The sequence below is a fragment of the Acartia tonsa genome, chromosome 11 (assembly GCF_053477335.1).
Source record: "Acartia tonsa isolate MP-2025a chromosome 11, ASM5347733v1, whole genome shotgun sequence".
Classification (NCBI taxonomy): Eukaryota; Metazoa; Arthropoda; class Copepoda; order Calanoida; family Acartiidae; genus Acartia; species Acartia tonsa.
In genome coordinates, this window is record NC_137270.1 from 29,595,337 (window position 1) to 29,622,147 (window position 26,811).

Here is a 26,811-nt window from a genome sequence, read left to right on the forward strand (position 1 = left end):
ATGTACAAACCTACTAATTATTTCGACCAATAAACTGAACCTTCATGTTTTGCTGTTTTTGATATTTAAAAACAACTTACCCATTATTACATCCCAAAAGGAAGACACAATCCGGGCATTCATCACCTTGCTGACCAGGTATATACCAGAAAAGCGACTGAAAATATAAAAACAAGGATGACAACATCCAGAATAGCGCAGCTCTATAAATAGACAACAGTATATCTAAAATAAGCACTTACAATGTCAAAATTGAATAAACAGAGTTTTAATGTCAAAGTCTAAATAAAGCATAAGTACAGAATACTGATTAAGCAGATTTTTATGACTTGAATAAAGAGATGCTTCACTTAAAATATTGTATTTTATCTTTCTTTTCAAAGCTTAAAATCCAATGGAGGCGTGACTCACTTTATGACATATTACAAAAGCTTTAACCAACTTATTTTCAAAAAACTAAAACAAAACAAATGTTTTATAATGTATGATTGGACGTGTTAACATTTCCAACCTTACTTTTATGAATATTTTGACCGCAAAATGGATAAATAAATTGATGTAAAACAGGCCTAACTATTTATGATTGAAAACTGTAAATATTATTATTATTAAATTCGAGAAATTGAATATAATTAGCTAATTAAATTAATACAATTATGTCATTTCTTTAAATATTTTAAAAACTAGTGGTTTAATCCCAGAATCAAAGGACTTTGTATTAACACAGACAGATGTGAATGATGTTACAGCTAAAAAAATCTTGGTGGACAGTCTTTGCCAGCTTGAACAAATTTGAAATTCCAACAACATCTGCATAAAGACCTTCAGGTCAAATGTTCTCTCTGCTGCATTGGGCCGAAACATGGTCCCTAAATACAGCAGTTATCTCCAAGATGCAAACATATATCAATAAATGTCTCAGAAGAATCTTTTGGCTAAACAAGATCACAAATGCTGAGCAGTGACATGTTAGTTATCAAACAGAGAAAAAAAGAGATGGTTTTGGGCACATCCTAAGAAAAGGACATGATTGGAGAACCATTGGCGTATGTTGCTAAAAGTATCGAAAAAATATTGTTTTAGCTGACTATTTTTTAGATATAAACTGTTTTTCAACTTGTTATTCGTAAACAAGTTTAAATAAAGAAAATAAAATCATATTTTTTTTCCTCGGAAGGAACATGGTGCAAAGCATCGCTACAATTCTTGTGTCGATAGATTCAATAGCTACAATAGCCACAAACATTGGAATAAAATAATATGAACCATAGATGGTGTTTATCTTTTTACAGATAGTATTAAGCTATTTTTCACTCAATCATTATACCTTAATGTCATCAAGCTCATTGTCTCCTTGTCTTGCCTTGTCTTCGGGAATCCTGAGGGCATACTCAAAACTGAAATAGAGAGACAGATTCAAATGAGAACAGAATTACAATTTAATATTTTTTGGTTGGCATTAAAGGTCTCACCTAATTAGATAAGGAAAAAGTAACTTTTTCTGCATAACGTTTTTATCGTTATAAAGTTCATTTTTTAAAAATATACGTACCATTTTTGTGCTATTTGTAGTTTAAGAGCTATTGTGGTAATACGGCAGCAGACGGATGGGTATTTTACAGAGTTGCTACGCAGTGGCTTATCAAGTCTAGCCTTCTGCACTAATCCTATTATATCACCATTCACCTCATGACCGCAGATGACCCCGTCGGCAGCGGTCAGATTGGACTGGCTAAATAGGGGAGGGGCACGGACACTTAGCAACCCCGCGCCCCTCAGGCAACTATTCAACCGGGAGATGGTGCCTTCCCTTTTACTGCAGCTTACCCCACAGATGTCTACCACCGCGGGCTACGCCCTTGTCTCCCACACCCCCTTCAAACCTAACTCATTGTTATAATCTATTTTGTATATATATAGTAACCACCCATTGTAAATGTATTCAGTTTAAATATAATTTCTGTATGAGTAAATCCTGCTAGTTTGTTTTGGTAGAATACTTCAAGGCTAGGGGCTCGTTGGATTCGAACTCGCAACCGGTGAGCTGAAACGCTTCGGCTTACCACACTATGTTGAAAAATGTGAGAAAAAGATTAAAAATATTTAGTTGAAGTTGAAACATTTTACCATGTAGCTTCTCTGTATACTAGTCGTAGCCCAGGAATTGTTCCAATATATCCAAAAACTAGAGTTTATGACGATTCTAACGTTTTAATCGTTATAAAGTCCATTTTTTAAAAATATACGTACCATTTTTGTGCTATTTGTAGTTTAGGAGCTATGTTGAAAAATGTGAGAAAAAGATTGAAAATATTTAATTAAGTTGAAACATTTTACCATGTAGCTTCTCTGTATACTAGTCGTAGCCCAGGAATTGTTCCAATATATCCAAAAACTAGAGTTTATGCGATTTTAACGGTATGCATAACATTTTTCTTTTACTATTAACTCAAGCCGCGCAGTTTGAATTTTATAAAATTTAATTTTTTGCACAATTTTTTAAATTGACCATGATCCATTAATCTTTAAAAATAATGCCTTTGGAAAACCAGGTTTTTAGGGCATAATTTCTTAATATAATCATTTTTAAAAATTTCAAATTAAATGTACTATAACACGTTTTCAAAATAATAAAATCTTTTTACATAATTATTTTTTTGTGCATAATTAAGTTTTTAAGATATTCATTACTCCCTTAGATTTGATATCGACTATAAACAAAACATAAAACATTTTATTTCTGACCTGACAGGAATAAGTTGACCGTTAAATTGTGCAGAATGTCTTAATTTTCCAACAGCAATTGTCTGTCCATCCTCTCCAAATCCAACCTTGAAACAATTAATGATTCTTGGCGCACAGTTATGGAATCTCGACGACAAAGATTTTTTTATCCAATCTTGACAAGTGAGGTATTTTTGGAAAGAGGAATATATATAGAAAACGCCTATGAAAATTAGAAAATCCGCAGAAATCATATTTGCAAGTTATTTGCAAAAATCTGCAATATTAGTTTGCAAAATTAATTTCATGCCTTAAATGACTCATTTAAAAAGAAATCTTTTTATGAAATATGTTTATCTATAAGTTTAGAACATACTTAAGGCAAAAAAAATTTCTTTAGTGTTACTTTTTTCACCTTATATATGAAAAAAGCAGTTTCTCACATTTTATGATAAAAAAAAGGTACAGGAACAAAAAATATGTTTTTTCTTGATGTAAACACAATAATTGGCATAAAATCTATCATCCTAAATGTAAGAATCAGATATAGAATCCTTTATAGAGCTAATATAGTGCAAAAAGTAACCAAGACATTTTTGCAAAGTATGAAAATCTGAAGAAAATAGTTCTTTTTGATTTTGATATACATATCAGATAAATGTATATAAAATTAGTGATCAAAAACTATAAAACAAGTTATAACTTTTTCAACCCTATCATTAATTAAAATGCACTTTTAGGTTTACTTATTACCAAAGTAGCACATAAAAACTCTTTTTATTAAGTTATTAAACAAAATAAATTCAAATCAACAATTAGGGGTTTTTTTATAATGCAGTAGACCATTTTGTAGTTGGTTTTTTGGCATTTATTTTGTTTAATTACATCATTAAAAGAGTTTTTATGCACTACTTCAGTAATTCTTAAACCTAAAAGTGCAATTTAATCAATGACAGTGTTGAAAAAACTTATAACATGTTTTATAGTTTTTAATCACTAATTTTATATACATTTATCTGATATGTATATCAAAAGCAAAAAGAACTATTTTCTTCAGATTTTCATACTTTGCAAAAATGTCTTGGTTACTTTTTGCACTATATTAGCTCTAAAAAGGATTCTATATCTGATTTTTACATTTAGGATGATAGATTTTATGCCAATTATTGTGTTTACATCAAGAAAAATCTTATTTTTTGTTTCTGTACCTTTTTTTATCATAAAATGTGAGAAACTGCTTTTTTCATATATAAGGTGAAAAAAGTAACACTAAAGATATTTTTTTTGCCCTAAGTATGTTCTAAACTTATAAATAAACACATTTCATAAAAAGATTTTTTCTAAATAAGTCATTTAAGGCATGAAATTAATTTTGCAAATTAGCATTGCAGATTTTTGCAAATAACTTGCAAATATGATTTCTGCGGATTTTCTAATTTTCATAGGCGTTTTCTATATATATTCCTCTTTCCAAAAATACCTCACTTGTCAAGATTGGATAAAAAAATCATTGTCGTTGAGATTCTATAACTGTGGGCGTTTAAGCAATTTGGTTATAACATTTCCAATGTTATCTAAAATTCAAAGCACACCACTGTCCGTCCATCCCGTTGAAACCTAGGGACGTACGTACAAGCTTTTTAATTTGAGGGGGGTAAAATGAGGGGTTATAGAGGGAGGGTGTAATCTAATATAGTTTTTAAAATTTTGATGGATTTTAAAATTAAAGGAATTTAACACCTTTTCCCCGCCACGATTTTTTGTGTTTCGCTACTTATGGATGTTGTCATCCTGTTATTATTTATTTTGTTAAAATATATTAACATGTTAAATGTATAATGTATATATCCAATATAATTATCTGACTAAAATTCGATGTAGCTAGAAACCTTATAAATTCATTTGAATATGTTTGTCTTAAATTGGTACTTTCAGATTTTGCAATGGCCAACTTAGGTTATGTAAGTGTGGTATTCGGCAACCGTGAGCCATGCCTATGGCAACCCTGACCTGGGTTCGGGGAAGGGCCGAGGGCCCTCCCCCGAGTCCTGGGGAAGGGGTCTGCCGACCCCCTCCCTATGCCTAAAATTAATGATAGATTCTGACAGCCTTATTATGGTTAAGCTGTATTGTTAATTCCCCCCACCCTTTCCAGGGATGGGGGATCATTATTGCCCAAACTGACTATTGTATATGTATTATATTGATTCTGTTTATGATTATTTATTCCTATCTGTGTATTTATTGTTTGTTGTATATAACGTTAGTAAACCTTAGACCCTGAATAAAGGAACAACTGAATAGACTCTGTTTATTATTTAGTGAATGCTAGAGAAGCGTAGCTTCTCTATAGTATAGGTGTCCACGTCTGTTCACACTGCCGTAGTCATTTGAACTCTGGTGTCTGCCATTTATCCTAGGCGGATACCACATAAGTACCAAATCATGCATAAAATTATGTGAATATGTGTAATAATAATATCATCATTTTGTATGCTTATGTTGAAATCTATCTATCTTTAATTGATAGAATATAAATCTTGCCTTTTCAGTGTGATCTCTAATTTTTGAAATATCAACATTCTCTTGTTCCTCGTTAATTTCTTCAATATCAAAATTATCTTGTTCCACATTATTTTCTTCATTTACTTCTGTTCCTTCGATGGTTTCTTCAGGATTCTAAAAATACAGGGTGGGGCACATAAATCCGGACTTTTTCTAATTTTTAAACAAATGAACATAAAATCGTCAATTTTAAAGATTTTATTGAATTTTAAAAACTGGGAGGCAAGATAGGTATATGACTATTAGATTTTTTTTTTTTTAAATGGCCGCCAGGATCAAGCGCCGCCTCTACTTAACTCCTCAACCGCCGGCAGGTTCAGGTCAAAATGTACCTGTCCAAGCTGGCGAAGTTCTCCTTGATAGTGGCAATGAGGGAGGTCTTTGTGGTATGGGCACCTCTATTGGTGCATGCTTTAAAGTAGCTCCAGAAACGTAAGTAACCGCAGAATCCAAATTCACCTAACTTTCAAGCTACCCTTAGACAAGGAGGCTCTTATTTGGACCACAGTTGAGCTAGAACGACGTTCTTTACCTACCTTTTTGGAAATTACATGAAGTTTCAGCTAGGGTTGTCAGCCAACCTATACTCTAAAATGAGTTTTAAAGTTTCATATGGTTCCCTGAAGTCGAGAACCGAGAAATTTTCAAAAATTTTCACGATTTTTGACGTTTTTGACACCTCAAAATTTGCCACGTTTCACTTTGCTGAAGTACTACGGCCAAGTCATTTCAGATAGAGAGCTCTGGTCTTTTCAAGTGTCTTACTTATGTATCTAACATTGTCTTGAGCAATTTGCATCACTCTACCTCACCTACAGATGGTCTGAGGTTAGATTTAGAGGGCAATAGTTTAGAATCCATACCAAACTACCGGCGCATTTCGAATCTGCCTTGTTTAACATATGAACGGCCTGCTCGTTGTACACTTTCATCTTCGTCCAAAGATTATTTTGTGCTTTTTATAGTGGGGTCAAACGTCCTGATTACAAGTAGATGGGGTCAAGAAGTTTTGACGCTGTGACCATTCAAAAAAAGTCCGGATTTATGTGCCCCACCCTGTAGTTGAAAATTTGATTTTAGAAATCAACCCAAATTGGAAAACTAATTTATCAAATTTTTATCAACTGTTAGTGTTAGCTGACGTGACATTCATTTAATGCCAATTAGTCGACACAAATGGTGTCGTTAGTAGATTTGACCAGCCATTAACACTTTTCTTTTATCTCATTATCGTGCCGATAATAATAAAATCATTGGATGACTGCATGCATTACATAAATTTTATTTATAACTCTGTTTTTTTATTATGTATAACAAGCAAGCAAATTTATTTTTAAGTAGCTGCGCTTTATACGAACATTTACATGATTTTTCTCCAATTTTCCTGGTAAGGACTGCAGACAAAAAGTAGCGTTGTAAAATTTGTGGAGAATGTCATTTGGACCTATTATAACCCGTCTTTTATTGAAGAAAGAAATTAAAACTTTTATAGTTATTTTAAATAATTATTGAGGCCAACAAAATTGAAATTATTCTTTAACACGCAAAGCTGTCTGTTGTCCACTAAACGTAACAATAGTTTATGTTGTCAATAGATCTTTGGTTTTAGGATATGATATTAAAATTTTCTTATTTTTGGATTTTGAAATATTTTTGGAAGATTTAAAAAATCTATTAAGACCATTGGAAACGGAAATGAATTTTTTCCCCCTACTATAGGGATGTATTTTGGGAAAGTCTATTCATTATAAAGATGGGAATTAAAAGGTACAAATATAGAAAAAAAAGAATTGTCCTGACTCAAAATTTGGCATGCACACTGCACAGTGACATAAACATATTACTGAAGAAGATGGCCAAATTATCAAAGTTAAAAAGAAAAAGTAGTTAAATCTTTATTAAATGACATTTTTTCCTTTTCAAAGAAGTTGTATCAACTTTTTTTTTATAGCTAGCCGGTCCTTTTAGTAAGTAGTAGATGTAAAATTTTTCATAGAATTCAGATATGGAATCGGTTTTTTTGTAGACCTCTTATTTTTTAAGTAATTTAAGTTTAAAAAAAAAATTAAGTCGATTTTAAGGTACAAAAATGCAACAAAAAAAAAGAAAGAAAATGGCCATTATGAACAAAAATAGTAAGATCTTTAATTTGACACCTTACTTTTTCAATTCTGTCAGGTAATTATTGAAAAAATCGATTTTTTTAAACCCACGAGAATAAAAACTTTGAACTCAATTTTATCATTTCACAAGTAAAAAAATATGGGTTCATATATACCTTTAGAATCAGAAAAATATTACGAATCCATTGTAAGCAAAATTGAAAAAAAAAGTTTACAATATAGTATATAAACTACAATAAAAGGAATTATATGAAAATATCATATTATATTGTACAGGCAACGTCTTAACTTTTGAATTGGGTATAAAAATGGGAAGGGGGTATAGAGGGGGTAAAGAGGGGGTAAAAAAGGGAAGACGATAGTGTTGCCAGAACAAAAAATACAATTGGCCATTTTTATATTTTTATATTTTTTTACTTTTTTTCAATTTTGCTTACAATGGATTCGTAATATTTTTCTGATTCTAAAGGTATATATGAACCCATGTTTTTTATGTCTGTTTGAGAAAATATTTAGGTCTAAAGTTTTTATTAAACCGAGGTTAAAAAAATAGATTTTTTCAATAATTACTCAACAGAATTTTAAAAGTAAGGTGTCAAATTAAAGATCTTACTATTTTTGTTCTTACTGGCCATTTTCTTCTTTTATTTTGTTGCGTTTTAGTACCATAAAAACCGACTTAATTATTTTTTTTAAAAACTTAAATTACTTAAAAAATAAGAGGTCTACAAAAAAAACCGATTGCATATCTGAATTCTATGAAAAATTTTACATCTACTACTTACTAAAAGAACCGGCTAGCCATAAAAAAAAAAGTTGATACACCTTCTTTTCGAATATTTTACTTTTTGGTAACGAAACTACTCTTTATGTTGAAATATCCTTCCGTCCGTCTGTTCGTCCCTCTGTTTGTAATGAATGAATGAATTTACTGTTAGCTACTCAAGAGACGACTAAGTTTTTGTGAAGATTTCTTCCTATACAAATGAGCATCAAGTAGATAATTCACTTCTGTTCTGTTAGTAATGCTCTGGCAGACAAAATGTGTATTTATCTTGTATAAGTAGGGGGTTGGTTGTCTGCTATGTACTCAAATTAAATTCAAATATTTATTGGGACAAAACAACATATACATTTAATATTCAACATTTATAAATGGTAATTACATTGCATTAAGAATTTATTAATAAACTATATTTTTATAAACAATGAATACTATAGGTTTAACACAATATAATACAAGTATCCAAGGACTGAAAAACGCCTGAGGGCAGTGTTGACAGCCTTTTAATTTTAGACTTCGTACTGTATTACAGGTATGAGGTGAAGGACTAAAGGCTAGCCTCTGAGTTGACAAGGAAAACTCAGGGATAGGAAAACTGTACAGTCCAGGCAACTTGTTCATACGACATTAGCACATTACTTAAGTTCAGTCATTAGAAATTATAACAAAGACGCCACCACCCACCAAATTTAGGCCGTCATAGATGGTGACTGATAACGGCTAATAATTTTAAGAACAAGGCCTATAATTTTTAGCAGCAAACACAATAAATCAACTTAGATGTGATGACCACAAAAAAGAAACTTTGATAAAAGTGTAGCTGTGCAGCCAAAATTTAGTTTTTATTCTAGCCACGTCAATAAAAAGAAGAATGCCTTACTCAAAATCAGGAATTGACAATGTATAGGAATTTTATCTTTCCCCTTAAGGATATATGTATATGTATATGTGAAGTTATTTTCTATTCTAATAAGCTGTTGTTGATATAAATTATAAAGACTTTCAAATAATCAGCAAACTTACCATGTCTTAGAGGCAAGGCACGATGTAACTAGTATATGAATATTGATTATATACAATTAGCTTCTCCTCTTGACGTACATGGGGATTTTCCGATTTTTTTTGTAGTGAAGCTACTATGTAGTTCCAAATGTCCGTCCGTCTGTATGTCTGTTCGTCCGTTAGACATGAATAGGGGGAAAAGTGATTTTCTCAGCCCCTTTAAAAGAAAGAAGGCTGAAACTTTTTGAAAACATTCTCATCATTAGGATCATAATCGACTATAAAATATCCATGGCAGTCGGACTGCAGGTTTTAGGCTATTTATACATTTTTCAAATTTTTCTCCATATCTTTGGTGTTTATTTAAGAAATTTTTAAATAAGGATTTCAAAATAATTAAAAGTTTCTGTCGTCTAAAGAAAACATCTATGGTGGTGGGACTGCCTTTAGCAGGTTTTAGGCTATTCTAATATTTTGTTACATATTTCCCCATATGTTTGGTGTTTTTTTGTAGTTAAGAATATCAAAATTAAATTTCCCGTCGTTTTAAGAAAATATCCATGGTACATACTGCCCTTAAGCAGGTTTTTGACTATTTTTATACTTTTCACATAATTCCACATATATTTGGTCCGATTTTCAAATCATTTTTAAATATAAATATAAAAATTCAATTTTCCGTCGTTTTAAGAAAACATCAATGGCGGTGGGACTGCCTTTCAGGTTTTTGGTCATTTTTTTAAAAGGGGTTGCTCACTAACCCTAAATAGCTTTATTGTTAGATAAATAATAAAGTTAGAGTATAGAGGGGTCAAGGGTATATGGCTATATAGAACTATAGCAAAGACCTACTAACATATTCATATAGCTCGAGAAATTTCACAGCTTTGACCCAAAAAATGGTCGAGTTTTATACAGGATTTTCATTTTTAGAAACATTGCCCTATAACTATAAAATTTAACATGTATTTGTGTTTGTCCCTAATAAATAATGGATATATCTTAAAATTAATGAAGTAAACAAAACAATTTTAGCGTTGTCAAAAAATAATAAAAACTATAAAAATCTGGACTTTCTGTAAGATATTTTCACTGAAAGCTGCTAACAGATACAATCATTTCGGAAAGTAGATATCATTAACAATTTTTAAAAATAGCAATATTAAGTTTCAAATTAAAAGCAATATAGGTTTAATTTGTTTTTAAAATAATTTCCTTATGAGGGGGCTTTAAAATTTTTATCCCAGTACTAGATAAATAACTTTCTTCCTTTCCCCTTTTCGAAATATTAGAACTGTCTGTAGCTCCTACGTAAAGCTTCTGCACTTGTCTGTTTATATGTTATATTTAGTAGTAAAGCTACTCTATAATCCACTTTATCAGTAAGTCCAGATTTTTTTTCCAATGAATTTGTAAATAAAAAATATTCTTTATTTGCCTTTTATAAAAGGCAAGGGGTCCGAGCGCTGCGGCTAGGCAGGCAAGGGGGTCGAGCGCTGCGGCTAGGCAGGCTAGGGAGCCGAGCGCTGCGACCAGAGTTCATAGTTCGCTGTCGGAGGGGGGGGGGGGTTATCAAATTTTCAATATTGAAAAAAAATTTCTAAGAGGATAATACCGTAATATGTAAGTTAATTTAAATTGTAGCTCTTTTATGACTCTATACATGCCTTTCTCTGCTTTTTACATTAGCAACCAATTCCTGAAAATCATAAAAATCTGTACATTGCTATATTTTTAATATTTTATTCATTAAATCAACTGATTTAAGAAAGACATATTTTTTAAAATGCTGCTACACTTGATATTATCATCCTTGTTATAATGTATTATAGTATTTGAATAAAAGGATTATTATTTTTTGTCAAAACTTTTTAAGCTAGCTTAATCGGGAGATAGGCTAGCCGCAAATCCGATTCAGGCGCAGCTACTTAGAAATACAAGTAGTATATAATTGAGATAACTCAACTTCAAAAAGAACCATTCATTCGTGTCCTTGTAAAATTACCTGTGTTTTATTGGATGTCTTTTGAGAAAGAACACATATTATTGGTTTATTTTTTGCGGCGCAAAAAAAAGTGTTTCATCATAAATAGACATATTATATGATAGATAGGTAGATACTAGATGATATACCTGCCCTACTTCTGGTAGACTAGCCACAGAAACTTGATTAAATCCAGGGGGTAGGATAGGTTGAGGGAAGCCCCAGGGGGACACTGGAACTGAAATATGTCATAACATTATTAGTGCATGTGCATAATCTGACATGTCCATAAGCCCAGCAAAAATAAGAATAGAACATATGAATATTAAGATAGATAGATTGATTGATTAGCAATAGTTTATTATGGTTTGGACCTAAGTCGTCTTGTAGGCTGAGACACTTTTGTATAGCCACTAGGGCTATCAAGCACCGCGTTCAATTTTGACTTGATCCGCTATCTCAAGAGAGCTACACATTATTACCTCACCCTCACCGAGTATGGCAGGTGTCCCAAATTAAGTCACAGTAATGAATAATGCTCTCCTCAGAGGAGCTAGGAATAAGGGAAGAACTGATATTTTGTACGTAATTATTGAGTATCTGTCTCTTCCTCTTTTTGAGGAAGCTTTAGTTTTTCAAGATTGGCGCATTCTGTCTGCTTGTAAAATAGGGTGGGTCGATTTTGACCAAAGCGGGGATCTGCAAATGATTTTTATGAGTATAATACACCTCTGCATGATTTAAAATTTATCCTAAGTCATAAAACTGCTGATCACCAGACATTCAATTGTATAGCTATTCGTAAATGGGTGTCAAAAATTTATTGAATCAGAACTATGGCTTCATGGTGCTATCAGGAAAGGCATTGATGAGTAGAATCAGGAACTTTTGATCGTTTTAAAAAAATCTTGTTCCTAGCCTGAGAAAATCTCAAAAGACCTCTACAAATTCTACAATTCTCAATAAACCTTAAAAATGGTGGTTTTTTAGTCATTTCTAAGGCTAGGAACAAGATATTTTGAAACGGACAAAAGTTCCTGATTCTACTCCTCAAGGTCTTTCCTGGGAGCACCATGAAGCCAATGCTCTGATTTAATAAATTTTTTACTCTCATTTACAAATAGCTATACAATTGTGTGTCTGGTCGTTGGTAAAAGGTTGGTAAATAAAGGGTAAGGAAGCAAAATATGGCTTTGACTGACTTATAGTTGGAAATTCATTAACAAACTGGGTAAATGCACAAAAATATTTAGCCCTCTAGCACTAATAGAAACTGATATAATAAGTAGAGAGGATTGAATGTCGTCTTTGCATATTTTTTATTAATGAAATTCTTTTTTAAGTGGTTGCATTCCAAACATCAATCTTTTAAAATTCTTTTGCGGTCAGAAATTTTATTTAAGTTAGTTTTATCTGTTGCAAATCCCCTCTTTGTCTAATTCTGATATGAACCCGCCCTATTGTAAAATTCACTTTTGAGAGAATTGAAGCAAAAGAAACATATTGTGGATGTATGAAGCTTTCTTGTGTGTGCAGAGAGTGGAATGATCCTATAATTTGCCAGTAGCTTTACCAAAAAACACTTCAGGACTATCATAATAGTATATATTCAATAAATCTTTATACATACCTGTTGTTGATTGGCATGGCAATGGTTGGATGTTGTCACAATTAAGATCTCAGACTTCTGTGTTCCTCAAAGTCAATGCTTAACCATAAAACACCAATATGGTCAAGACAGTATCATCTAACTCAATAATCCCCTTCTCACACAATTGGGGGAAGTTGTGTAATTATTACTGCTCATTTTGCTACCCCCCATATATAGATAGATAAATACCTGTTTGTACGGGTGGCAACGGAGCAAATGGTCTGTAGTTGCCAGGGTATTGTGATCCATACAGGTACTGGTAGGGATTCACATGCACTAGATAAATAATTTAGATTTAAAAGCTTTTTTTCAGCAGAAAGTTAGGTTGCAAGTAACTTATTATTTCTACAAATAATGAAAATCAGCCAAAAAAAAATATAAAACTATGTTAAAAATAAGAAATAAATCTACTTGTATGTACATTCATCTATAGGCAAAAATCCCTTATAACAAATTTAATTTTAATAATCTAATTTACCAAATTTTAAATCAAACCTCAATAAAAAAATCAGTTGTAATAGGAAAATGCTTAAAAATCTGCTGAAAAGCATATTATATTATGGAGCATATTTAATGCTCTATAATGAAAGAAGCTTAAGTAGTCTATCTTTAATAGCAGTCGAGAAAACAACGCTTACTCCTGAACACTTTGTACGGACACAAAGACCTTAAAGTAGAAACTATTAAAAAGCTACCTGGAACTTGAAAGGGTGAACCATAGGAATTAATACCACCAATGAATTGTCTAAAATATATTTATAAATGATTTTTTTTTTACAGAACACCATTAAAGCCCTTGAGAACATTTTATAATTAAATGCATTTGATGTACTTGTAAAGTATATTAGTGATTAAGGGTTCTCGGACAAAATATCCTCAGACATGATAGCCTAAGACAAAATAGCCTCAGGACAAAATAGCCTCAGGACAAAATAGCCTCGGGACAAATTAGCTTAAAGACAAAATAGCTTCAGGTCAAAATAGCCTCTTAAGGAAAATAGCCTCAACTGATAATAATGATCTTGTCTGCAGTGCTCGGCCCCCTGTCCTGTCTAGAGCAGGCGCTTGGCCCCCTAGAATTATAAAGGGTGTGAAAAAATGCAATTTTTAAAATTCAAATTTCGCGGTTTGTGTTAATAGTAGAAAAATGTTACGCTTAGGTACAGTTAGAACTGCTAAGAAGTCTTTTTTGGGAAATATAGTATAGTTAGGGAGCTAAGTGATAAAATGTATAGATTATATGTAGCACAGGAACCGTTCTTATATTTTCAAAAAATAGAGTTTACAGCAGTTCTAATGGTATGCGTAACATTTTTCTACTATTAACACCTACCGAGCAATTTGAAATTAAAAAATGTATGCAGTTCTTTTTGCACAAACTTTTCTCTAATATTTAGTAACATACTCACAAGTCAAGTTTTACGTCAGTTGGGACATTTTAACACATACCTCCTAAATTATGCATAGCACAGGAATCCTTTTTATATTTATTAAAAATAGACTTCTTAGCAGTTCTAACGGTATCTGTAACATTTTCTACTATTAACACAAGCCTCGCAATTTGAATTTTTAAATCTATGCATTTTTTTTTGCTCACCCTTTAACATAAGAAAACATTACCTAAAAATTGTAAAAAATCTACCAACCACTTTTTGTAAAATCCACAAAATCTAAACCACTAATGTATAAACAGTTGAGGCTATTTTATCCTAAGGCTATATTATGTCCGAGGCTATCATATCCAAGGCTATTTTGTCCAAGATCCTGATTAAGGTAATTTTGATTAAAACATACATTATATTCTGAACAAGGACTTAACTAACATCCCTAAAACCAAGAATCAACAAATTAGGTTGTCAAGCAAACAAAACATTAACAAATATAGAGTTACAACGCATTTAATAGTCAACATTATTTATAATTTTTAACAAAATTTTCAAATATACAGGGTGATTCAGAATAAACAAAGTTTTCCGATTTTCTGATATAACCAGAAGGAATACAAAAAAAAATTATACATCCTTGTTCTCTGTAAAAAAAAAACATCAAACTTAAGAGATCATTTTCAATATCTCTAGAAATAACGGCGCATTTTAGAGCATAAATAATTCAAAAGGTGCATATGATGCTTTTTTAGGTAAAATTTTTCTTTTTGTATACTTAATAAACATAACCTTAAAAAGGGCTCATGTTCATTCATCCCCACCACTCATTTATTTCTATAATCCTTTAATCTGATTGACAGATTAAGATATAAACTCATAATTTATCTATAATTTGTAATTAAATGTTTTTATTAAAAAAATTCAAACTTCAATAACTTTTTTGTCTTTAGAGATTTTTTTATGAAATACAAATTTTTTTTCTATGTAATATAAGCTTTGTTACTAATGAATATTCTTTTACTGCAAATGTATCACAATCAAGAAATGTGAAAAAATGACAAATTGCAGTTTCTTAAAAATGCTTTTGTGGGAAGCTAAAAAGCATTTCACCTTTAAAACTCATTAAGGTACTTTTCTTAGACATTTTTCTAAATTATTATTATTTTTCTATACAAAATAGAAGAGTTATCTTAATACTTTATAACATTTTTCACATAAAGCATTTTTTGAATCTATGTACCTGTCATAGAGGCTGCTTTTTTAGAGATTATGAAAAACACCTTTTACAAATTTGATGTACTTTTTTACAGAGAACAAGGACATATAATCATTTTTTCTGTATTCCTTCTGGTTGAGTCAGAAAAACGGAAAACGCGTTTTTTCTGAATCACAGTGGATATATCACAATTATTAAATAAAGGATAATTGATATAAATGAACATTTAAAGGGCGAATATAGGTTTGATATGATATGAGCTTATATCAAAGGTGACATTACATACTTTTAGAATATCTATGCCAAATTTAAAAATTCAAAAAAATCCTTAAAGGACGCCTGCAAGAAATAACACGCTTTAACTGCTGAAAGACTGCCACAAGAAGACCCTATACCCCAAATTATAAGCCTTCATCTCCAATAACAAAAAAGTTCTAGGCATTTCAAAAAAGCATTTTATGTACAATGGAATTTTTGAAAGATTTCCAATGCTCATAAAAGAAAAAACAATATTAAATAACGTTGCCTAGACATAAAATTATAACCTTATCTTTGTCAGAAACTTAGATTGCCTGTAACTGATAACATTTTTACAATAAAAACACCACATTTCATAGTCAAAATCTATGAAAAAAATTCGATTTAAATTGCATTTTTAAACAAAAATAATAGCGGAAACAAAGGGGTAAACTAATACAAGCTTAGCTGTGATTGGTTGTTAAGCTGATTCAGCCTTCTGATTGGCTACAGTACATTCGGTACAACGCAAGTAAAACTTATTTTTTTTTAATGATTTTGACTATAAAAATGGGTATTTTTATTGTAAAAATATAATTAGTTACTGGAAACCTAAATTTATGACAAAAATAAGCTTATAATTTTGTTTCTAGGCCACGAAGTTTAATTTTAAAGTTTTCAACATGAGCATTGCAATTCTTTCAAAATTTCCATTGTACATAAAATGTCATTTTAAAATGCCTAGAACTTTTTTGTTATAGAAGCTGAAGGCTTCAAATTTGGGGTATTTGGTCTAATTGTGACAGTCTTTCGGCAGTTAAAGCGTGGTATTTCTTGCAGGCTTCCTTTAAGTAGATTTTGCAATTTTCTGTTTCAATTGAACATATAATAAATGAGATTGCCGACAAAATCGTTTATTTTAGCCCTTTACAAGACTTTTTTTTGACTATTTTGCTTAAGTTTGATTGACTATTACATTGGCACGCACCTTAAAAGATAATTTAAATGTTTATTATTTTAGATTATATACTAGTTTATTTAATTTTTTAAAAAGCATAAAAATAATTTGCGTAGAAAGGCATCAGGAGTATTGACAGGGTAAATAATACGTCTTAAAGTTTATTTTCTGTACAGAGATCTTTGATTAATTCATGATGATATAAACAACCCTTCTGTACGCATTTTCAACACACACACACACGGCCACAAAAAAACAGGGATTTGAAATCATTCTTCCTCCAAGAAAATTTTATCGATTAATTTTTTTTACTTTTTACATTATTTGATGTTTTTTTAACTTTTAAAAAATTTACTTTATGAAGGTAGAAGGAGGGTATATTTACCCCTGATTAATTGGGAACCACACTAATTCCAAATTTTTTTTTCGAGATTGACGGGTTTTAAGCTATAAATAGACTTATACAATTGAATATGTCAATATTTTTAAGTTATTTATAATCTATGGAATTGCACCTTTGATATAAGCTCATATCATATCGAACCTATATTCGCCCTTTAAAGACCTCCATAACCCAGCATATACTTTTATCAAATTATTTTAAGAAACAAGTTGTATTAATGCGTCCTTAATGACGTAACTTTTTTATTACTATACAAATGACATTTCATATTTTTTTTATTTTTTTTAAGGGCCTATTGTGTACCAAAAAAACGTCGTTATCTTTAAAAAAATGTCACAAAAAATGTAAACAATAACAATATTTTGAATTTAATGACATTTTATCTTAAATAAAACAGCATTGACACGTCAATTTTTCCTTTAAAACGTCCAGAAAAACAAGATGGCCGCTAAACTTTCAAAATTGTATTATTATTTTTTATTTTTATTTGTGGTAAATAAAATGATAAAATTTAATTCAATTTAAATCATTTAAGGCTGTATTAAGACGTCGAATTTTTATAGAACGTCAAAAAAAAACAATATGGCTACCAAATTTGGTAATATATTATTTAGTTATAAACTAAATATTAGATATAATTCAGGGTTAAAATTTATCTAATAATATTGAATCAAACACATAATATGTTTCAATTAATTCATTAATTACTGAAAAAGTTTCTTGACCTATATATATGGTTCTATTCTTTGTAAATAGAAGGTCTCACCAAAAAAATTAGTTTTCATAAAATACATGCAAAAAGGAACTAAAATATAAATTCATAGTGGTGTCTGTAGTACTAAAATCTTTCATTTCATTACAAAATAATAATTGTCAAACTAAAAATAAGGTCAAAACATTGAGAAAACAAAGCTAAACAATGAGTGATTTCAACTGCCATCTGGTGTCAAAATCAGTAACTATTTGTTCCATCTCCTTTTTAAATACATATAAGATCATTTTAATGCGTCCTTATTTTTCAATATGTCATTTAAATTATTTAATTAATAAAGATGACTTACTACAAATTAAGGATGTTTTGATTCCACATTATTTATTTTATTTACTGTGATATTGATATGTAATTCTATAAAATATATCAATGTGTGGAAAAAATAGAAAATGACATGTTGAAACAACCTTAATTTTTATATTTCATCAGGCATTAATTTGCAATTCTTTTTTTTAGAAAAATGGTGGCAAATAAAAAACAATTAAGGCCATATTAATAAGTCATTTTCTTTAAATACGTCACAAAAAAGACTTATTGAAAATTAACGACATATCAATGCAACCTTTCTAAAGAAACAAAACCAATTTAGGAGATGCTGGGAAGAATTCATAAATAAATAGAAAAGTATAATTTTCTATAATACAAAGTAGCTTGATGTCTTTCCATCTGTCTGAAGCTTATGATCTCAGTAACCGCTGAACTGAATGGGCTCTATTCCTATGGTAGTTTTAAGCTATTTTCTTAAAGGGAGTGTGAATGAAAATATTTCTCATCATATTATCAAATCTTAACAATTTCTAAGCACCTTTCAATAAATTGACCAACCAAAAACGTCCTATGAAAAAAAATATCAAGGATTTAAGCCTTGATTTTTTGGTATTTTGGGAGGGGAAACTGAAAAAACAGGGAAAACCTGTAGGTTTTTCTTTATTAAAATGTTTCTAGGAATATTTAACTTGTCATACATAGTTTAAACAATTAACTTACTGTTAAGCATTTATTTTATGACTTAAAATTGTTAATTCATGTTGTAATAACGTAGAAATTAGGTAATAAAGATTTATTTTAAATTTGTATCATTGACAAAAAAATACCTCACTGTCTCCAATCTCGGAGGTTATTTGAAATGATAATATCCTTTTTTATTGTGTCGGAAAAAATAAAAGGAAAAATTTACTGCTGATTTATACATCCCAGAATTTTTTTCCCTAATCTTGGATATAGTAAAAATCAGCGAAAAAACCCTTTTTTAATTAGAAGAGAGCCCAATTTGCCCTAACTTTGAGATTATGTGAATGAGATACTGTTAAAAACCTTAATTTGATGAGAAATTTTTTCGTTCACAGTCCCTTTATCAACAAATTTTTATGTAATAAAATTATCTGATTGGTCTGATTTTTGGAGTAATGATTCCTAGGACAACAAAGTACATTGTTATAAGGAAAGCATCTGGTGCATTATTTGTCAATGATTCCTAGGACAACAAAGTACATTGTTATAAGGAAAGCATCTGGTGCATTATTTGTCAAGTGTACCATTTTCTGCACTACCTCTCTGATTTTGGTAATACTCTATATTTTTGTCTGTTGGGTGATTCAAGGGTGCTAGATGGCCAAAAAAAAGGTTTCAGAGTCCCTGGATGTCTAGATATATAGCTATCTTTGAAGTTAGTTAACAAAAACTTTAAAAAAGCACACTTTTTTCCACAATTTTAAAAATTAATTTTTTCATCAATCTTTAATCCAACCTATACATTTTATAAACTAAAATGATCATTTATTCATGTAAAAAGCGCACATACTGCTATTTTGGCCAAAACTCTAACAAAAAGTGAATTTGGATATCTAGTGTAATACCCAAAAATATCTGTTTGAAAAAAATGTTTTAAAAAGTTTTATCTGTGGACGTATGTGGTATATAATGGTTTGGATTACCCGGGACTATAAGGATGTCAAATTTCACTTTGGGTCACCCTGTAAATGTGATTTTTGCGTCTGTAGAGCTAAAAATTGGTCCAAATTACTCTATTAAGTGTCTAAACTTCATATATCATCCACCTAAATTTGACTTTTGATATATTATTTATAACATCACCTGAAGAAATTGAACTTTGGAAAGTTAAATATCAATTTATATTTTACACTCTTATGCATTGTTCTTGTTCTTGTTTAGGTGTAGGTGGTTAAAGTGGCTGTGAATTTGCAAATAACGTTATATATATAGGTAGATAACTGACAATCGAAGATAAATCTTTAAAAATATTGCCTAAAAAAAATGATAAATATTTAATTAGATGAAAAAGAATTTTCAAATTTTCTAAACAGAATGATACCGCGCCAGTAAGTAATTGTATGCAGGGAGGAAATGGATATTTGGATTTTTATTACATTAGTTCCCAAAGTTAATGACATTTTGTTAGTTGGCTAATTAACTTTGGGAACTTTCATAGAATTTTAATTGGTTGGTTTATTACTTTGAGTGTCCAAATGTTTAAACCACTAAATATTGTTTACAAAATGGGTAATTTTGTGTATATTTTCAATGTGAATATCCATTAATTTATCGGCCATTGTCTTATGCCTCTAGTTCCCTGGTTAATTAGGTAGCAATAGGTGTGCGGGTGGGTGCGTTAAGTGTGTGTGTGTGTTAGTGTTATACTACGATAGTGTGTGTGTGACAAATTACAACTATTCATTTTGGAATAAATAAAATAATGTTTATTTTTATGGTAAAACTTTAATAAAATGATTGAATTTTTTGCTGAAGTATATAGCAAATATAATAAATTTTTACTTTTTAAACAATTTAATTCTTAAATATCATTCTTTCTATAGATTTAAACAATTTTTCAATTGTCTTTATACCGGCTCAAATATACCGAAATTTAGTTAATGATTTTATAAAATAAACCAAACTTTTTCATTACATTTTAAAGAAAGTTCGAAGACAAATATTAATAGACATGTACTACAAAAATATTTCCTAAGTATTGATTTTTTTGTTTTTGTCTGTAAGCGAAGAAATGGCTTATTTTCTTAAGTTTAATTGTTGCAAAGATTTTAATGTGAACTTTATGTGGAAATAACCTCGGCATTTTAAACTGATTTTTTTCTAACTTAATTGAACTTTTAAGGCATTATTTATTCTATGGAAATTACTTAAAAACTAAGAAAAGATAAACGAAAATGCATTTTGAAAAAAAAATTTCTTGATCACTTTAAGGGTTACTAATTAATTTGGGACAACCCCATGATTTTTAAATTTATAATTTTTAACCTCCGCCCCCCCCCCCAAAAAAAATATAAAAAGCTTAAACATCCTTGCCTCTATGATATAAAGATTACCCCACAAAATGCACATGGGGGTGCCCAAATTTAGATATTTCCCCCAAATCAAAAAGCTTGTACGTCCTTGATTATGTAAGCTCATTTAAAACATACTGAAATCAATTTGTGTACAACGATTATCCTATTCATTTGTTTTTTAGTAGCAAAGATGCTCTATAATTCAAAATATCCCTCCGTCCGTTGTCTGCCCATTCATCTGTATGTCTGTCCATTGGTATGTCTGTCTGTTCATCTGTTCATCTGTCAGAAAGAGGGATAACATGATTTTCTCATCATCTTTAAAAGATAGAAGGCTGCAATTTTCATGGATTGAATATTCTCTCCCTCTCTATTGATACTCCATATTTTCATCAAGTTTCATTAGGATTTTTCAATAAACTGGGGTGGGCTATATCAATTCCTACATTTCAAGTTTTCATGATTTTCTCTACTCCTATTGAAGATAGATGGTTGAAATTTTCAGGGATTGAAAACTTTGATATTCTGCATAATTTTATCAAGTTTTATTGAGATTTACTTATTGGAGTCCTACCCCAAACGTAGGAGTCCCAAATGTTGGAGTGGACAAACGCAGGAATCCCAAACATCGGAGTAAAACGTAGGAATGGGACAAACATCAGAGTGGACAAACATTGAGGTGGACAAATGTTAGAGTGGACATTGCTTAAATAAAACCTAGGAGTGTCTGCTATTTTAATAATATGACAATTTTGAATCTTTTTATACCCCTGTCTATAAAATAATGACTATGGCCACAGCACTCGGCCCCCTGGCCTAACCTAACCTAACCAAGAAAAGTAACTGGACAAAGGGGGGGGGGGTGGCTGGGTTTATATAAAAAAATTCAAAATTGAAATAAGAATTCAAAATTTAAAAAATAGTTTGGGATTCCTGTGTTTGTCCACTCCGACATTTGTCCCAAAAATCCTGCGTTTTTCCACTCCAACGCTTGTCCCACTCCTACGTTTGTTCCACTCTTACGTTGGGGATTCATGCGTTTGTCCACTCCAATGTTTTTTCACTCCTACATTTGGGACTCCTACATTTGGCATGGAACTGATTATTGGTTGGGGTGCTAGTTTGATTCCTAGATTGTTAAGTTTTCCTGATTTTCTTTACTCCTATTCAAAAAATTTAAAGAGGCTGGGTTTATACCACCCATAATATATTAATGGGGGTGATTACCCCCATTCCCCAAAAAAATTACACTTTTACAGGCACTCCCCCCCCCCCCCTGGATATATCTGCACTCTCCCTTGTAGTGACTAGGCCAACTTCATGGTCTCTGGAAGCCCATTTAGTTATAAGAAGTTCACATTATAAGAGCACTCTTATAGCATCCACTCTATCATAGACATCCAAGGGGGGAGGGTAAAGTGGCGATTACCCCCCCCAAACGAATTTTTCATTTACCCCCTCCCTCATTTAATATTTACCCGTACCCCCAACCATTTAAGAGAGGGTATTTACCCCCCCCAAACAATTTTGGGGGGGGTAAATACCTCCCCCAAAATAAAAAAATTTTTGCGCGCTTCGTGCATTTACTAATTATTTAATTAAATTTAAATTTCTCTCCCTCAAAAATTTTACCCCAAGGGTAAATTTTGGGTGGGGTAAACAAAATTTCCCCTGCCAACAGATTTCTGGAGGGGGAATTACCCCCCAAAAGCAAATTTTGGGGGGGGAAAAAAAATTTGCAACGTGCTTCGCACGCCATTTTACCTCCCCACCCCAAAACCGAATTACCCCCCCTTGCAAAAATTTTACCCCCCCCCCCCAAAAAAAAGCTTGTATGTCTATGATCTCTATTAGCATTACATGTGTAATGCATTATAGACATACATATAGATATTGTGAGGGATCCTACACTTTCTAACACCTTGTTTTGCATGGTAAAAATTGTTCCAATAGTTATTGATATTGATATTTTTTAAAAAAAATTACAATAACTTGAATATGATGATGTTTAAAAAATGCTGAAATTATAGTTATCTTTAGACTATAAAAATGATAAACATACCTATAGAAGCGATAAATAATTCTCTTTTTAATTATAAAAATATTTTTTAGAAACAAGAACAAGAACAATGCATAACAGTGTAAAATATAAATTGATATTTTTTTTAATATTCTAAAACTATCCGGGACCTATAAGAAGCTTCCATAAAACAGAGAAGTCAATAGGTACAGTAGTTATCAAAATCTTAAGCTACAGACAAAAAAGCTTACTACTTTATATAATAGAATAATGAAATGCAGCTGTTTTAAGGGTTGGCAGCTTAATAATACAGACCAATTCTATAAGTGAGTGTATATGTTATGATGTTTAACTTTAAAATGGTGTAATTATAGTTATATTTAGCCTAGAAAAATGATAAACATACCTATAGAAGCGTTAAATAATTATCTTTTTAATAATATAAATATTTTTTAGAAACAAGAACAAGAACAATGCATAACAGTGTAAAATATAAATTGATATTTTTTTCCAAAATTCAATTCCTTCTGGTGATGTTATAAATAATATATCAAAAGTCAAATTTAGGTGGATGATTTATGAATATATAAAGCTTCTTTACAGCCAAAAAAATTAAGAAAAAAAATATCAGTTATGGAGCAACAAAAGTGGGTTTATCACAAAACCTCGATTTTTTAGTCGTCTATTCTATAAACAACCAAGTCATTACCTGTACATTATAAAGCAAAGCCAGGCGATTAAAATGAGGTATTAAGCACTTTCTAACTCCAAAAAATGATTCTTCTAGAGCAAAAATTAGTTGGGCATTTTTGGTGACTCAAATTTGAAATTTTGAAAATATTAAAAAAACATACTTTTTTTATCTAATAGGCAAATTAATGGTATCAATATATCCGCAAATGTCTTATATACAGTTTAATACACTTTTAAGTCCATTATTTTTGGGCTTTGAGTGAACGTCTAATAAGGTTGATTTCTAGCCAAGTATGTTTTTTAAAAATTATGGTTTTTGTCCCTTTTTTGGGGGAAGGAGTCGTTTTAGGGCCATAGACTATTTCCTCATTTTTGTAGAATTTGTTAATTATGCATCAACCACATCAGGCATACCGTTTTGCCGTTATTCACCACCAAAGGCGGAATTTTTTATGTCTTTCCCAAGGTTTTAAGAGGCATTTTTGGTAGGAAGGCGTTGTTATTAAGATCACTCTGAAATACTTTTATTTCGGCAATTAAATTTACTGAATTTCATGTGAAGTAAAATTTTTTGTATATTCAACCGATTTTTAACAAAAATAATTTTAATTGGATGTGATATATATTTCTTTTATTCACTTTATTCTCTTGTTTTACAATTGAAATCCATCTTGACAAAAAACGGTTAGAAGTACAAAAAATTTACTTTACATGAAATTTAGTAAATTAAATTACCTAAATAAAATATTTTAGAGTGATCTTAATAAAACAATGCCTTCTTACCAAAATGCCCATTAAAACCTCAGGAACGGAAAAAAAGCATCAAAAATCTTACCTTTGGTGGTGAATAACAACAAAACAGTTGGCCAGAGGCGGTTGATGCATATTTAACAAATAATGTGCCTTGAAAAATTATACAAGAACGAAGAAATAGTCTATGGCCCTAAAACGACTACTTCCCCCCAAAAAGGGGCAAAAACCATACTTTAAAAAAAAAACTGCATGGGGTGTCCAAAAATGTGAAAATCTGTAAATTAGGCTCAGATTATTATTATTAGTCAAAATCTGCATCTATATGAAAATTTTAAGTAACTTAAAAATAGAAAAACAAAAAAAAATTTCTCATTTTTTAGGAAAATAGGAAAAAAATAGGAAAATATTGATCTGGTCAGAAAACACTATGGCCAAACATACTTAGACACTTAGAATAATTTGAAAAAAAAATAGCCAATTTGGACCAAGTTTTAGCTCTACAGACGCAAAAATCACATTTACAGGGTGTCCCGAAGTGAAATTTGACAACTTTATAGTTCCGGGTCCTCCGAACCATCTTATACCACATATGCCCACAGATAAAACACAGGATTTAAGGAGAGTTTTGGTGAAAATAGCATTATGTGCTCTTTTTACATGAATAAACGATCATTTTGTGTATAAAATGTATAGGTTGAATGAAAGATTGATGAAAAATTTAATTCTTAAAATTGTGAAAAAATGGGTGTTTTTTAAATTTTTGTTACCTACCTAACTTTTTTTTGGCCAACCAGCATCCATGAATCACCCAATGGACCAAAATATAGAGTATTACTAAAATCGAAGAGATGGTGCAGAAAAGTGGTACACTTGGCAAATAATGCACCATCTCTATGATCAAATCCTAAAAATCAAATTAAAGTAAATTTTACTTAAGCCGAAAAATCACATAAATAAATTGAATTAATAGGGGTTGTTTTAAGTTTTATCTTAAGCATAAAATTCTGCTTCCATAGACACCTTATCCAAATTCCTAGCTCTCATACAAGTCATTTGAACACAGTAATAGTGTCTGACTGATTATGACGTAACAAAAAAAATTAGCCAATAAGAGGCCACTATAAATTTTACCATTGGTCAATAACGGCCTCTCATTGGCTAATTTTTTTTGTTACGTCATAATCAGTCAGACACTATTACTGTGTTCAAGTCATTTGAGCCAAAAATTATGTAATATGAACTCAAAATCTATGATTTTTCGGCTTGGCCAAAGTTCTCTTAAAATACATAAGGGTCGGTATTTTTCATTTTGAATATTTTCTTTCATAGCCTGCTGAATGTCGAAAAATGTTTTTTAATCTAATTGACTGAAAAACCGGTCATTTGTCGTAACTTATACTATATGTCTTTAAACAGCATCATGTATTTAAGCAGTTTTGCAACAAATTTACCTACAATTTTGTTTCGACTTATGCATTGCTATTCTGCTTATTCAGTTCTGACACTCTACAAGTGTTAATATTCATTTGTCCTTCCATTTCAGAGCTTTGCTTTTATGGATATTGTCATCCTTGTTTTGAAAATATCTTAATAGCTTTAGGAAAAATTCTATATAGGAGGTGTGACTCCTTGTTACCTTATAGGGCGAGGCTAGGGGCGAAGCCGCCAGTATAATGATTATTGAGTTACTACGCTTTCTAAATTATACTTAACGGTTATTTGAAACATTGGGCACAGCTATAACAGCTATCCCGTAACTTTGTCATGGAAGGAAAACTTTTAAATGTAGAAACACTGTTAAAAATTGATTTAAATAAACCTTACCTTTGTTGTGGATTAAAACTTAGGGCAAATACATTTACAGAACAAAAAGACAGAGTCAAACCCAATAGGTTTTTCATTTTAAATTTTATAATCTAGGAATACAAGCAGGATTATGTCAAAACAAAGAGTAGGGTCGGCAGATTGAAAAGAAAACATATATATTAAGATATATAAGTTGGAACGAATTTTATTGTTAGAAGGAGATTCGAAATCTGGGGTATAGTCCTTTCCACGACATCCCTCCATAAGGAGCGGTTCTTCGTATTTTTCACAGTAGCTTTTCTCCTATTGCTAGCCCCTGCGGGGCCAATTACCTAATCCTGTGGGGCAATCACCTAACACAATATAACCTAACCTAACCTAAAATAACCTATAAAAAGCCATTTTAAAAATTCGAAGAATCGCTCCTTAT

The 26,811-nt window shown here is 30.9% G+C and overlaps 1 protein-coding gene across 1 annotated transcript; it reads right to left on the reverse strand.

Moving 5' to 3' along the window:
- Positions 1-76: 76 nt before the first annotated feature.
- Positions 77-26,488, reverse strand: LOC145332899 (uncharacterized). Its single transcript, XM_080178002.1, has 8 exons — positions 26,400-26,488; positions 13,529-13,578; positions 13,023-13,109; positions 11,332-11,420; positions 5,269-5,403; positions 2,746-2,831; positions 1,328-1,397; positions 77-157 (listed from the first exon to the last, which is right to left on the reverse strand). The coding sequence occupies exons 1-8, from the start codon at positions 26,474-26,476 to the stop codon at positions 77-79; spliced, it is 675 nt and encodes a 224-aa protein (XP_080034128.1). The 5' UTR covers positions 26,477-26,488.
- Positions 26,489-26,811: the final 323 nt, after the last annotated feature.